The 15,390-nt window shown below is 54.5% G+C and overlaps 1 protein-coding gene across 1 annotated transcript; it reads left to right on the plus strand.

Annotated features, from left to right (window-relative positions):
* Positions 1-3,997: 3,997 nt before the first annotated feature.
* Positions 3,998-15,269, plus strand: NCLIV_014570 (conserved hypothetical protein; the record flags this gene model as incomplete). The annotated part of the gene is made up of 15 exons (XM_003881647.1): positions 3,998-5,003; positions 5,471-5,577; positions 5,835-5,925; positions 6,275-6,404; positions 7,006-7,156; positions 7,823-7,990; positions 8,579-8,648; positions 9,074-9,420; positions 10,098-10,395; positions 10,967-11,358; positions 12,071-12,155; positions 12,888-13,204; positions 13,793-14,025; positions 14,421-14,487; positions 15,111-15,269. The coding sequence occupies 15 exons, from the start codon at positions 3,998-4,000 to the stop codon at positions 15,267-15,269; spliced, it is 3,621 nt and encodes a 1,206-aa protein (XP_003881696.1).
* Positions 15,270-15,390: the final 121 nt, after the last annotated feature.

Genomic DNA, 15,390 nt, shown 5'->3' on the forward strand with positions numbered 1-15,390 from the left:
TTGCTTACGCCGCACTGACACCGAACGCGGCGGCGCTCCCCGCTCGCTCTGCGCGGCCCTCATTCCCTGTGCCGAGCGAACGGAAAACTGGAAAGGCTCCAGGCGACGACGGAAAACACAAAGAGTAGAGACGTCAGGCAGGGAGCCGAGTGCACTGACATGGTGCACTTTCGCGACTGTTCTCACAGAGCCAGCAACCAACCGGTTTGTCTTGTCACACGGACCTCCGGGCCGTGTGGTGAGGCCGTTCGCGGCGAACAGATTTGCAATTTTGGGCCACTACGCAGAAACCAACAGAGCTTTCGGTGTTTGAGGCAACGAGGAAGGAACCGAGAGACAGGGAAAACGGCTACTGTTTGGGGCTGCGCCAAGACCGCTGCGCTCCATCAGCATGCAGAGACACCACAAAGCCCGAGGCTATACTGGGAGCATCCGGACGGGTTATCGTATGAACAAAGGAGGACTCCCTGACTATGTTTTCGAGGCACCCTTGTGGACACCGAATTTGGGGTTCCCTATTTTGCGCGGCAATCCCGAGCTCCTGCCAGCCCCGTGTCTCCGGAGACACTCGATGTGCATGCACAGCACTTTTCGAGAGTGAAAGCTCCCGCGCCGCTCGCAACGGCCCCTGCAGTCTCACACATCTTTCTTACTAATACGTCTTCCCATCTGCAACCTTCTGGTCGTTCGCCTAGAAATAAAGACGGGGGCGTCAATGGTAAAAACTGCTCGCGGGGGATGTGACGCGTGCACGCGGTTCATCCCAGGCCACCGGGTCAGGTACGCATGGGCTACAGTTTGCTCGTTGAACGGCGGTGTCTATGGTGGGAAGGCGCAGATCCTTGTACGGCTTCGGAGTGATTTGTCAACTTGAGCGGGAGCCTCGAGCAAGTCAGATGGTGTTGCATAGACGGAGAGTGTACTGAGGCGAGTGGAGAACACACACCACACGGTCTAGACTCGATCTTTTAAACCGCCTCTTCGAAGACAACGCACATTGTGATTCAGACCGCCGAGGGCTGGGCCTTGGAATTGTGTGCTGCAGTGAACAGAAGGTGCTCTTCAGGCAGACTGAAGATTGCGCGGGTTATACGGCTAGGCGGGAAGGCCTGGTAGAGGGCGTGCATCTTTGAACGGGGGATTCTCCTTGCGGCAGCAAATGTACAGTGGACTTCCATGGCAATTCGGCCGAAAGTCAGAGACTTCCTCTTATACTGGCGTTCTTAACTTGACCTTGACGATAACGATCCGGTGGCAGCACAACTCAAAATTCCAGGTCCAGCAATAAGAGAAAAGTGAAACCAAACTCGTCAGGGCTTCGTCGGAGCTGTAACAACAGAGGCCGCCTGTAGGTACCCACTTTTAAACAGGCTATACCGTAGCTGTTCGACTGGCATATGTGCCGTGTCACCGGGGTGCTTTCCCGAACATCTTTCGGTGATTATCCGCGTGGCACAGGAAAGGAAAGCGGAACCAGGGTAGTGGAGCATAGGTGTCCTTCACCCTATAAACCCTACACAGGCTACAACTAGCAAACCGGAGTCCCCACGTGTGAGGCTGAGAATGCGTGGCGTATTTCCGCCGCCAAAAGGTTGAGATTCCGTACATTTCCAGTCGCCGAAAAGTCCGTGCTACCCGAAGGCTTTCCCCAGTCGTGGACTTATCTGGGTTTAGGCGGAAACATCCCGCAGGACGCCGAACGTGACCTCTGCAAACAGGACTGTAGTTGCGACAAGCACGTGCCTATCCAAGAGATTCGGCGTAAGCCCGTAGTTTCTCATAGGCGTGTATGTGGTCTCAAGATTTGTTGGTGATACAGATCGTTTCAGGTCACTGATTCACTTCCTCTCCAAGTGAGGCACGTCACCATCAATACGCAGTTTGCGCTTCGGTTTTTCTGGAGCTCTGAGGAACTTTCTGGGGCGAGCCCCAGGGTGTTCTTCTCCGGGAAAACCGAGCAACTGCGCTCGAAAGACATGTGGAGAAACAGAGCACAATGCTTCAGATGGTGATGAACGCTGGCCGGATGGTTTTTCTTCCTCATTCTGAGACACTCCAGGCTTCACGCCATGTTCGTCTGAGTGCATCCTGGGAAGGCAATTTCTGCTTGAGTCCCTTGGGGTCGGTCTTGAGTCGAGGCGTGAAAGATTTCCACACCTGTGTACTTCGATCGTTGGTTTCACTGGGAGAAACGTAGAAATCCCGTTTTCTTTAACGTCCAAGAGGGACTCTAGCTTCACTTGTTTTCTGAGCGGTACTGCGTGCCTGGTGACTTCGTGTGCCGTCTATAGGAACCAGGTGGATTCCCTATATTCTCTCACCGACCGTGCAGGAGTTGGATAGGCGTCTACAGGACACTTCTAGCGAAGCCTCTCGATTTGGGAGAGGTCATGAACAGAGGCGCTGCCAGGGCTAGTCCGTTTAACGACAACAGAGTCTGTTACCGCTCGGAACAGAAAGCCCATGCTGGGACGTGAGTTGCCGAGAGACGTCCCCCCTTGTGCTTGCGCAAGCGCAGAACCTGGATTTGGTGCCTGTTCCCAAACATGCTGCACTGCTTCCCGACAATGGCCTGCCTCTGGCTGAGACTAGAGAGACATCGGCAGGCGTACCGATTTTGGTCCACTGGTCTCTTATTTCGAGCTCTCCGCATACACGCCAGAATGCCCCTCTCGAGCCTGATTTCTCCTTTCGCGCAAGACAAATATCGAGAGCTGTTTCTCAACACTCTCGCCGCTGGCCGCGCGAACGCGACATACGGCTTTCACGACCAAGATCGCGTTCACTTTGGACAAAAAGAGCCGGTCGTTTCCGTCATGGGGGTTGGAGGAATGTAGCCGGAGGCACTGCGGCGAGAGATACATCAGGCTGCAGCCAGCGTACCGCTAAACTTCTCTGCAGCGATGAAGAAAAACCGTCCATTCCCTCTTCTTGTGCTCTTTCCTCCCACGGTTTTCTCTGTCAGTAGAATCGTGGAAGGACGCCGACACAACCCTCCACACGTGTCCCGCGGACTCGCGCTCTTGTCTTGCCGATCCGAGATGATCACCACCAGGCAACAGACAACGCTGCATTCCTCGCTGTCAACAAAATCCCTCGTTCGGCATTCCCTTGCTTCGCCGCTTTCCTTCAAACGCACCACTCACCCGTCCACTCTGAAAAACGATTTTTTTCGCGCGACACTTGGCTCTCTCCGCCAGGCATCGATTAACAACGAACCCTCTCTCTCGCTAGGTGCTAGCGTGAAGAAAAATGTCGGGTTCGCGCGACAGCAATTTTTGAGTCGCGGGTCTCCACGCGCGTGTCGCGAGTGGAGTCAAACAGAAAGAGGTTTCGACGCGAATGCCCCGGCCTTCCAAAAACCAGAAAGGAACAAAGAGTCGATTCGTATGCAACTAGAAGAGGAAAGCAAAAAGCTGCCTTTCTCGCGGGATCTTTGCCGGGGACGCAGGCCTGAATCGATCGGCGCGATTCGCTTGTCTGGCGTGCTTGCACATCGATGTTTCCCGCGAGATGCTGCTGAATTTGTGAGAGAGTGTGGCAGAAGGTATCTCGCCAGTCTCGGGAAATAGAGAGGTGAGCGTTTCCACTTTCCTTTGTTTCGTTGAGAAACCAGATTTCTCACGGGGTTTCCCATTCCCGAAACAAGATGCAGTTTGTAGGTCGCGCCTATGCTTGTCTCGGACTGTCATGCAATGAGGCACCGATTCTCTCCACTCGTCCGTGTTTCCAGGAGAAAAACGGTGTTTTTCTTCGCTCTCTCCGAACGGAGATCCCAGTCTCTTCGTTTCTTGACGCATAGCTGAACCCCTTTTCGTCCGTTGGTGTCCTTTGTGCGCCGTTTGAGGCCTGCGGAGAGTCGCGCGGCGCTTGTCAACGCTTTTTGCGGTTTTTCTCGGATTTCCGCCTCGCACTTTGCGTCCCCGTCTTCCGTCTCCTTCTTCCCCAGGTCCGCTCTCTTCTCTCCAGTTTTCCTCGACTCTTTTCTTTCAAGAAGATGGATTCCCCCTCGCCAGGCGCGAGCTCCCGGCGGACTGCTAGCCACCGCACTGACGCGGAGGGTTCGCGCGGAAGTTCCTCGCACAGAGGCGCCTCGAGAGCCCGCGCGCCGTCCCGTTCGGACTCTCCCGCGTCTTCCAGGCTCCTGCCGCCCCCTTCCTCTGCACGCTCACGCGAAACGTCGAGAAACGCGTCAGATCCTTCCGCGACTCATGGCGCTCCTTCCCACCGCTCAGACGCCCCTCTCCGCGTTTCCGTTTCGCCCAGCTCCGAGCACCCCTCGAGTCGCTCGTTGGCGAAGCCAGGATCGGCGAAGGGAGGCGCCGGCCGCCGGAGGGACTCCGCCGAGAGGGAGAGACGTCGCTTCAGTTCCGACTCGCTTCCCACCATCAGAACCCACCTCGCTGACGACGAGAGCGATCGGCGAGGGTCGGGAAGGCAGGCACTCGCTGGAGGCGCTGGGATGACTTCCAGAGGGAGCGATCAGAGAGCCGCGAGACGGCTGGGGGCTTCTCCGGCGACAGCAGATTCTCGGTCGCGAACGCACGAGGAGAGTGGACGAGAAGGCGCCGAACCAGGAGCGTCGCGGAAAGAGATGCACGTTGGAGGGAAGCTGTATTGGCCGCGCGCCACGATCACTTACGGGCGCGGCGGACCTTGGCTCTTTTCACGCGATCCAGACAGCCCGGGGGGAGAGGAACCCTCACGGAGATCGAGAGCTGGCGACGCCAGAGAGGCTGTTGAGGATGGCAACCTCGAGCGGCGATCCTCGGTGCGCGACAGACTCAAGGAGATGGAAGAGTTGATCGAGAAAGCACTGCCTCAACCTGAACTGACAGCGGCCGACTGGGCTGCTGCGAAAAAGAAGAAGAGCCTCAAACACGAACACCTCATCAAGAGAGAAGTCGGCAAACCTGCCGAAGACATCCACTTCACCAAGCGAGGCGACAGCTTCCACAAACCGGCCGTCGTTCTCCCTGGTGAAAGCGCGACTGATCAAATGCGTGAGTCTCTCCCGCGAAACGCTCTGGAGGAACAGGCGCGGCGCTGTGCGCAAGCGTGTACAGCCGCACCGAAGCTTCTTGTCCTTCTCTCGAATTGCGTCCAAGGGCTTTCACATTATCTGTAGAGAGGGAAATCTGCTGCTGACTCAGCATTTCTGGTGCGCCCCGGTTTTCGCTCCCCTGGCACGTGCGTCCGTCTACCTTGGATTCATCCCGAGTTATGAACGGATGCGAGTCTCCACTCTGAGCGAATCCGAGGAACCCGCACTTTGTAGGCATATCGAATGCACGTGGTTCTCGGGGTATCACCCCATATCAAGGCCTCACGGCCAGGTGACCTGTGTTTGCGCCAACAACGTAGGATGGTCGACCGCACATACGGGACGCGATGATCCCAGAACGCCGGTTCGTGTTTGCGACGTGGCGCGAATGTCTTCTGGCCTTTTCTGTTCTGTGTCCCGGCTCAGGAATTCCGTGGATTGCGTCGAGTGCGCGCACGGGGCTCCTCGCTAAACAGGACGCTTCGACGGATGGGCCCAGAACCAAACAACCGTCCGATTCGGCGCCGACGGTGGTAAGTTCCGGAGGTAGCGGAGAGTTTGTCAACAGATCTATCTTTCGCTTGGCTCTTTCAGGTGCCTAAAGAAGCGACCGATCCCAGCCACGTTCGCTCCACCACTGAAGCCAGTCATGCAGGCAGAGAGGCGCGCGGGCGGTCCGCGCCGACCTGCCGTTTACGAACGTATTCGCTCATTCTAAACTCGTGTGAAATACGCGGCTCCATTTCGTTGTCTTCCGGGAACTTTGCGTCTTCTGTCTCGCTGTTTCCAGTTCGACAAAACACTGCAGGAAATGCCAGAAGAACCTCTATCTCGCATGGACAACGCTCCACTCGAATCCACGCTTCTGGAGAGAGGCGCTTGTAGGTGTTGCCGCACGCGGCGTTTTCTGCAGAGCTACAGATCTGCCTAGAACAGCACGTGTCTCGGACGCAGCTACATTGATTCGCGCAAACACAATCTCTCTCTCGCCTGTTGCGTGGCTGCATTCAACCTCGAAGGGGGGGAACGGACGCGTGGGAGCCTGGGCTCTCCGGTCCCTCTCTGGTTGCTCCATTAGCCGTCCACCGGAGATTGCCTATCCCCTTTCTTTCTATGAAGAGACGCTCGCTTTGCCCACGGGGTAACCGTCACACCGTCCCGGTGCCGCTTGCCGACTTTTTCACAGCTCTCGGCGTCTTCGCCTCCCCTCTGTTCCGAAACGTTCTGCAGGGGACGCGTACATGGAGCGAACTCACAGGACATACGAAACGAAGCAAGAGAGAGGGACAAAAGAATTCAGCAGCATGCTCCTCGAAAACCGCCACCGGCAGTCCAAGGCTCAGGCGGGATCCAGATCCGAGTAAGCCTTGCGTATCACGGGCACGTGACGCTCTACGTACACTTCTGTGAGCACCGGTGTGTTTTCCTCGGGCTTAATCTGCACATGCCAAATCCATCTGCGCGAATCCGGCATCTCCCTGGCTCCTTTTGGACATTTGCCTGCATCCACACAGTGCGACGTTGCCGCGTAGAGATACTTCTCTCGTGACCGAGAGGGACTTTCGGCGGTGACACATGGAAGGCATCACGACAGCTCAGATACTGCAAAGCGACCTGTCCGACAAGCTAGGGCGACACGCGGGGGACAAAACGAGGAGCGGCGAAAGACACAAAGAGGTTAATGGGCCGCTCGAGCATTCTGTGATGGACTAGGCTGCATGCAGCTGGCTTGAGGAGAATAGGAGACAGGGGCGGGCGTGTACGAGGCAAAGAGACCGCTCTGCCCTCAAGAAGGAAACTCGAAGTATATCCGCAATTTCGCTTCATGTTGCTGGGGGGCGAAATATCGCTGTTGCGTCGACGCCAGTCTCGTCACTCTCCACCAGGCGTTGCTTTGCCTCGGAGGTGGTTTTCCACCGGTGTGCATCTGCAGGTCTCCTGGGCGCCTCGTTTGTATTCAGGACGGATGAGGACGAAAAAGCAGTCATGAGGAGAGATGCAGAGCAAGACGCCAAGCTGACGTCCAGTCCATACGTTCCTCTCCCTTACTCTCAGAAACAAGAAGAGTGGGATATCACGTCTCTCGGCAGAATTTCCACCGTAGCTGAAAAAGTGAGGACCAAACGCGCGTGTATGCTGGATTTGCGTCTGTGGGAAGGCACTGCTGCGTTCCGCATGAGGCATAAGAAGCAGCAACGGTTTGAGAGACTCGACGGGCGCGCGCACGTTTTGTGCTCCTGCGCGTTCCCTTGCTTCCGCCTCAGCCCGTGTTTTTCGTTTTCTTCGCCCCCCGCAGCCGTCGAGGTGGCTACGCTTTTCAGCGCGATGTGGGGCAGATAGCTTGGCGTCACTGGATGTGCTTCAGTACACACGAAAGGCCAATCGCTTGAGGACAGAATTCTTCAATTACTATGTGGGTTCCCGTGTCGCTCCTCTGTCGCTTCTTCGGCTGTCGACAGGACCACTAGCTGCGCCGGTCATGGTTAAGCTCTCTGTTTCTTTGCATCTCTGTTTTTTGTATTCCCCCGGCAATGGGACGTCTTCGTGTCAAGACTGCAGTCCCGGTTGCAGTGTCGCGGGGCGTTTCTCTGCATAAACATGTGCGCATGCGCCCATTGTGGTTCCGGCTGCATGTGGTCACTTTGCCTGTCTGTTGGCGATCCGTTGGGACGTTTTTCTACGTGCTGCATAGGCACGCGCCCGTAGACGGGAGCTCTCAGTTACGGCACATGGAGAGTGCCGGCTGCCACTGCTTAAATCTTGTGTTCTTTTTCGTAGGTCTCCCACCGCCTCCACGACGCCCTTCCCTTTGAAGGGATTTCCTGGTCGCGCCAACCGACTCTGACCGACAGGAACGTGGATCTGTTCTTCCGCCTGGATTCGGAAGACACATGTGAACAATTTCGGGTCACAGATGAGATTAGGTCGTCTCATGAGAGGGTTCGGGTAAGCGACGGAGCCTGGAAAAAAGCCTCACCGCACGCGTTCGGCTGTAAGAACACACTCCAAGACGAGATTCTGTCCCTGCCCCGCGGCTTAGATTCGAGGACCGAAAACCGCGTCAAGTTTCACGGGCCTTTCCTCTCTCGTGAGCAGTGGCGACGGCTCTACAGAATGAAGGTGAAGAACCCAGGAGACCTTCCGCGGTTCTTCGGGTATCTCCTAAAGAGTCGGTTACGTTTCCTCTGCTAAGTCGCTTCGGCAAACAGCGACTGAACCTCTTTTCGTTCAAGGACGAACCGCGCGTTTCGCTCCGCCCGTCGTGACGCCGACGAACGCAACACCACAGCTGTATTTCTGCTTCTCTAAATGCCAGGCGATCTAAGAAATGGAGAGGCCGGACGTGCTTCCATGCGAACCTGCGAGAGTTGCGAGAGTGCGTTTATTTTGGGTCGCGGACCGCACGTGTGCCTCGGATCGTGTTCTTCTCGCAGTGTCCCCTTTCGTGTTTGGAGGACTCCACCTCGGGTTCGAGGACTCTTAGCCTGCGTCGCTTCGTGACGACTCGCCTCTGCCTTGTGTGCTTGCGTGCAGTTCGCGGCCAAGGTGGTGAGACACTTGATGAAGGAGCCGGAGAGCGACAAGCGCACGAGATGGATGAATTGTAAGCTCTTCGTGTCTAGTCTCTCTTCCCCGCTTCCTCATTTCGGTTTTTGTCCTTGTCGCCTGTGGGGCGTCTGTTCTTCTCCCGTCATCCGATGTTTAGGTCGCCGCGACAAACACAGCGTCAGGGAGCGAGACAGCGGCTTCCAAGCTCTCCATGTTGAAAATGCGTGTTGTTCATCCTTTCTTCCCGATCGTCACCGTCTTCCTCTGTTTTCCTCTTTTCTCCGTTGCTTTCTCGATTCGCCTCGAGGGTGGACCTCGCCTCGGCGGTCTCGATTGACTACGGAGGAAAATGCTCCACGCTGTCCCCTGCTGCGGAGGTTTCGTCTGTCGTGTTCTCCGCCCTTTTCGTTCTTTGTCGGCTGCTTCTCAGTAGCGTTTGCCGCATCGATCCAACTGGCCGGTGTGGCCGTGTGCATGCAGTGAGGAGAGTGGCGAAACTGTACGCCGGAGCCCCAGTGTGCAGCACTGAGTCGCCGAGTGGCTCGGACGAACTGGAAATAAAACTCCTCAGGAGCAGAGACTGGAGAAGAAGCTTTGAGTGCCGAGACGAAGACGAAGACGCGACAACGACGGTTGCCGGAACGCCCCCCCCTCCGATCGATTCCCCTCGACTGCCCCATCCGTACTGTCATCGGGAATGGGGCCCAAAGAGGCCAAAGGGGGCTGAACCAAAACTCAATATCAGCAAAGAAAGGGATTACTTATGGGAGTTGGAGCGCGTTCTCGAGACGATCAACGAAACGCTGGGTCCGCCTTGGAGACAGAAGGTAAGCCGTTTTCGCTGCAGCCGAACCTGCACTGAATGCCGTGCTGACAAAACAGCGAGCACAACGCGGGAGAGGCACGGGATCCTCTTTTTACGGGAACGGCGAGGGCCACGCTACGCCACACCAGACGCTCCGCACTTGCTTAAACAGAAAGAAGCCCGCGCGCGCTTGGTACACGCATCTCCACTCATTTCTGGGGGAAGGCAGCGACGGTATTAACTCGAAGGAATGATCTAGACCCGGTCTGAACCACCTGCACAAATACACGCTTTATCTATGTATATGACGGTCTGTAGGCACGTCTAACTTCGTAGAGTTCAGGGTAGCTGAGAACCGATTGCCAAGTTTCGAGTCACGCCTAGTCCAGCTGTGTGCTTGTGGGCCACACATCGCGCCTCCTGGCGCCACGTTTGCGTTCGACTCGGGTACTGAGCCAAGGTCTCTGTTTCCCGTTGGGGAGAATGGATTCCCGATCCGCCGCAGAGTGTTGTTTCTGGTCTCGCTTCCAGTGCCTGGCGTGGAGAGAATGCAGGGGGCGGTGGGGACGAGAAAAAAGTTAGGCACCAAATGGCGGGAAAATATCCTGCTTGAGGTTTGGGGACCGCTGATGCTTAATGGTTTCACAGTCAAAACGTGCCCGCACGGCCACGGTCGCACTTTTTGCCTTTCTTTTTCAGTTGCCTAAAGCCGGTCTTCTTGCCACACTGCTGCGACACCCGATGCCAGTTCCCCTGCGCGAACGACTGGGGCGATCGGGGGCAGAGCTCATAGGGCGCCTCCACCGAGGCCGCTTCTGGGCGGAACTGTTTCACAGCATTTGGTTCTCGTTGACTGTCGAGAGGTTCCAGCTTTTCTACACGAACTACACGGGCGCGACGTTCCTAGACTGGGATCCCGCAACTAGTGCCTTCGACTGGGTATACTACACTCGCAATCTGCCCAGGATGTTCCGCCTATCCAACTACCTCATGACAGGTAGGGAGACAGGGGGAAAAGAAGATGCGTAACGACAATGCCAGTTGGGAAGAAAACCCAGAGTGAAGAGGGGACCCAAACGACACGCGTAGATACGCTGGAGATGCGTGCCTCTCACAGTGGGCGTCATATACACGTATACACGTAAAAAACACAGGTTTTATAAGTTGACACGCTGGAAAATATCTCCCTCTATATCTCTTTATATACAAGTCATGTATATATATATATATATATATATATATATATATATATATATATATGCTTGCGTGATTCGCATGGTTAATGTGTGTGCGCCGATATGCATGTAGAGTTAGCGGGGCCGACGAGCAAGGGAAAACGAGCGAAGGAGGAAATCTGATAAGCAGCGGGAGTTCTGCGGATGCTGTGAAACAGACAGGTGCATGCGTACGTGACCAAGTGTACATGAGTCCGCACAAAACAAGCGTGAAGAAAACTTCCGGGACGATGTGGCAAACAGAAATTCCATGAGCTGCGGCGAGGGCATGCGTTGACACCGTTTCGCCATTGGATCAGCCGAGCGCTTCCGTTTTCTCCTGCTGGTTTCCAGGCGCGCTCGAGTCGCATATCCCTGGCCTCCAGCGACTTCTGTTTCGCCTGAATTCCCTCAACTTTTTCGCGTACCGCGTCAGCTGGTCACTCCACTACTCCTTCTATGGGAACAAGTTGTTTTCGCAGCCGGACCGTTCTGCCTATCTTGCCAAAGACGGCAAAACGCTGGACCCAGTCTCGATGGCTACGCTCGCCTTCACGTTGCTCCGGTGTCTCCTGAAGCACTCCACTGCATGCACCGCGCTTCAATACAATATTGAAGCGGTTGGCCGGCTGTGGCCATTTGTTCTCGAATACAAGACGAATTTCATCACCAAGGAAGAACTCTGTGTGCGGATGTTCACCTGCCCTCTGACAAATGGTTTCTTCTCCGTCCTCGCCAACGGTGAAGTAAGCTGCATCGATCGGGTTTTGCGACGCTTCACCTGGGCAGGGTGCTTGCCGCCTCAGAAGCCTAGGCATTCCTAGAGATCGATAACGCGGCGGGCACCAAATTCGAGAACCGTGTCGGTTGACAGCACCAAGCTGAAAGGACGGAAAAACGCCGCTTGCCCCTCGCAGGGGCGTCACCAACGCGTGGAAATTAGCGTATCCCGTTGTCGATCGACCGTTACATCTGTCCTCTCCCCCTCCATCTGCGTGTCCGGTTATTCCCTTTCTCTCCGTGAACCTGTGTGCACCCTGCCTATCTGCCAATCATTTCACAAGCGACCAGAGATGAGCGTATTTCTCTACGGCGATCCAGCTAGCTGTCTTCACGTCTGTGGGGTGCCTGGGTGTCCGCGTACAATTTGCCCTCGTGTCAGTATGACCAGCGACAGGTCTTTCTCTCTGTACCCCTCACACTCCTTTTTGCATACTGTTTCTACTCGCTTGTGCGCCTGTTCAATGATGTGTGCGTATGCATACATATGCGCGTATACGGCGCATGGCGAGCAACGCACATCGCAGGCATCTACATACAGAATTATATGTGTATATATATATATTAATATATAAACTGAGCCAGGGGTGCTTGTCGTACTTGGTGCTTTTTAACTGTCGCAAAGTAAATGAATATATGTTGAAAAACTAACCTTTCGATATGGTGGATTTTCGACAGGTCCCAGAGATGCCGCAAGCAGTCCACGCCATACACTCCTACTTTCTCCTCCTGACTGAGTTTCTGTACGGAGGACGTCCTCAAGGTGAGTTCCTCTCAAGAATGGGTGGCCTTTGTTTCTGTTAAATTTTCGTTTCTCATTTGTGCGTGTATACCGTAGCTGCTCTCTAGACGAGTGACCGGCCGCGCCTCCCCGGTCTGACTTACCCATTGTTGTCTTGCCTTTCCCGAGCCCTGTGCGCTAGGCTACCCCGGCTTACGGTCTCCTTCTCGTTCGTTTGCTGTTTCGTCGTTTCTCCCCGAGACTTCCTCTTTTCTCTTCCAGCTTCCGTCCTCAGGATTCTGGTACCTTCTTCGGTCTTGACACTCGTCGCCGTTGTCTATTTGCTTTGTATATACTTTTCTGTTGCCTGATGGGGGGATTTTGCGTTTCCTCGTGCTCAGCTGCAAACCTCATTCCTCCAGTCAGCTGCAACGCGACTTCTGTTCATATGTTTTGCACATCTTCTTGGCTTCCCTCGGCTTCGTTTCTCCCCTCTCGGCGCGCTAGGGAAAAACGCGACTGGTGCATGCTGTCCTCATTCTCGGCTCACACCGTATGGGTCCCGTCGTCCAGGCGTTATCCATCTGCGTGGCGTTCTCGCTTCTGGTCCTCCAATTGAAGTGTGTAGAGTTGGTGCCTATGGGCGCATGAAACCCCGTGCAATGTAGACAAAGTCTGAAGTGTTTCCATCTTGTGGGTTCGGCTGCGACTTACACTTTGAGACGACCTCCGACACCCATGCAGATCTGCTTGTTGTGTCGTGTTTCCCTTCAGGTTTCTTTGAGTCGTTGTCGAAGAGTTTCGACACGTGCGTCCCGTGCATTTGGATGCACCTGGCGGCAGCACTCAATTCCGCATGCGTCATGAACGTTTTTCTCGTCGGCGATATCCTGGCGTTCATCACGGATCTGCTCTACCTCACCTGTCTCGACGGCGCGGCGCTTCCACAGAGAGCAGCCCGACTTATTCACAAGAGAATCGCTTCGAAACTCCTGCACTTGCTCGGCGAGAACCGTCCAGATCTCGCTGATAGCGAGACCTGGGACCACGTCGAACGCAATGCCAAGTGTCTACGGAAGGCTCTCTTCACGGTAGGGAGCGAGAACCGAGGGAGAAAAAATAGCAATATCCAAAGAAAGCCGACCGGAAAGCACTGATGGAGAAGCGCACGAAACGCTGCCAGGCACCGTCTCCCTTTCGCTGAGAGAGACGTGATCCAAAATTCGCTCTCTGCAGACGTGAAGCGGACTGGAAGCCAGGAACGGAGCTATCCATTAGGTTGTCTTCTCCACACACACGCACACGCAAAAGGCTGGTTGGGACCGGACGGCACAGGACGAGGAAAGCCTGAGAACACAACAGTCAACGACGGGGCTGTTGTGAAACACGGATGCGATAGGTAGGACCGTTGGAGACACCTGAACGCCGAGGCACAGTGTGCCTTTCGCGGAAATGTCCTCCCCTGGAGCAAAATGCGCCGGGGTGCTATGGTGTGTGACAGTGACTGAAAGAAGGCGCTTGTTTAACGGCCATAGCCCATCGGCAGGTTTTCCGCACTTTGCCGCGCGTCAGTGGAGATGTGCACATGGCTAGTGCAGGACAGAAAGGAGCTGCCTCGAAATGCGTTGCCGAGTCCTATTCACTTTGAAAGAAAATTTCGGTTCTGCATTGGTTCTCAGGCAATGAGAGGCCAGGCCATTGAACCGGAGCTCCTCGAACCCTTCACCCTTCCGGTGCGCTCTGCGCCGGGAACCGACCCCAACGTCTACAAACTTCCGTGGCCTTCTCTCGCGAGACTGTTCCCGTCACCGGATCAAATCCCCTGCTGGCGTCCGGGATGCACGAAAAATCTTCGCTTGGCCCCAGAACAAGTCAAGCAGCCCGGGGCTGAAAACTTTCGATACTGCCCAAAGTGAGCACGAAGAGAGGCGAGGAGCAAACTGGAACGGGAGGGGAGAACAAAAGAATAGGTGGAGAAACAGGGAGTCTTGTGGCCGCAGTCTGAATGGATATCCGCAAACCTCACCCGGCGTGGCGCCCCTTGATGCACGTCAACTTTCGAGTACACGCAGGAAAGAGTAAGCGAGACGCACTTCCAACGCCAAGGAGCGCAGAGATTTCAGGGGTGTCTATTGAGCTCCATAGGCCACCGACTGCGTTTCCACCTTGAGCAATACAGAACATCTACTATCCACTCCTTCATTCCATGCTGTGGCTTTTTAAAAAGAGAGCACCCGTCAGGGGATCCAGTCTTTCGGTTTTTCATCCAACTCGCTTGTTCCATTCTCCTTTCGTATCTTGGAGCAGATGCAACATTGCCGCGTACTGCAGCCAGGTCTGCCAAGATCGACATTGGGTCTTGGAGCATCGGCAGGTAAGTATTCCTCCGTTTTTGATTTCTTGACAACCGCGTATTTCTCTTATTCTCTCTACCGCTAAGCATACCTAAGGATCGCTTCGCGCACATGTCCGTCTCCACGTCTACCTTCTGGCGTACCGCACCGCTTTCCCCTTCCCGTCTTTATCCTGTACCCATCCATGCATATTTATATATATATATATATATATATATATATATGTATATATTTATATATGCATATAGTTACATAAATATATCGATATAATTATATATATATATATAGAGAGAGAGAGAGAGAGACCTACGAGAGAGAAGAAAATGGGCAGAGCATCTACCTGTGATTTCACTTGGCTCTTGCTTGAATGGTGTATCCATCTACTACAGCACGACACCCGAAGCGATCGCATGTGCAATGATATATGCATGTATATCCATCGCACTGCACATCTGCATAGATAGCTGACGCTCACGTAAGTATAGACACACGCGTGCCTATCATATATAAACCGGTTCATTTGTGTGAGTGCGCTTTGCAGGCGTTGCGTTGTCTTGATTTCTGTATGATGTTCGTTTTGTCCTGTTCTCGCACGGTGACCGCGATTGTTCGATACCTCCCGTCTGCGTCTTCTCTTCTCCAGGTGTGTGCCTACTTCCGACGGCCGCCAACCTTTCTTCGCTTTCACATGCTTCCTGGGCAAGTACCCATGGAGCTGCAGGTTCCGGTTTTCGACATCTTCAAGGGAATGTTTGATTTCGAATGGGTAGACGACGGGAGCGCATTTGAAGCGATCTTTTAGATCTGCAAGGCCCACAAGGATCTGAAATTGCTTTTTTTGTTTTTTTTCTCATATTGTTTGGCACGTTTTTAACGTTTTCGTTTCTATCGTTTCTCAATCTTCCTTGCGACTCGATATTCGC

The sequence above is a fragment of the Neospora caninum genome, chromosome V (genome assembly GCF_000208865.1).
Source record: "Neospora caninum Liverpool complete genome, chromosome V".
In the NCBI taxonomy this organism is placed as follows: Eukaryota; Apicomplexa; class Conoidasida; order Eucoccidiorida; family Sarcocystidae; genus Neospora; species Neospora caninum.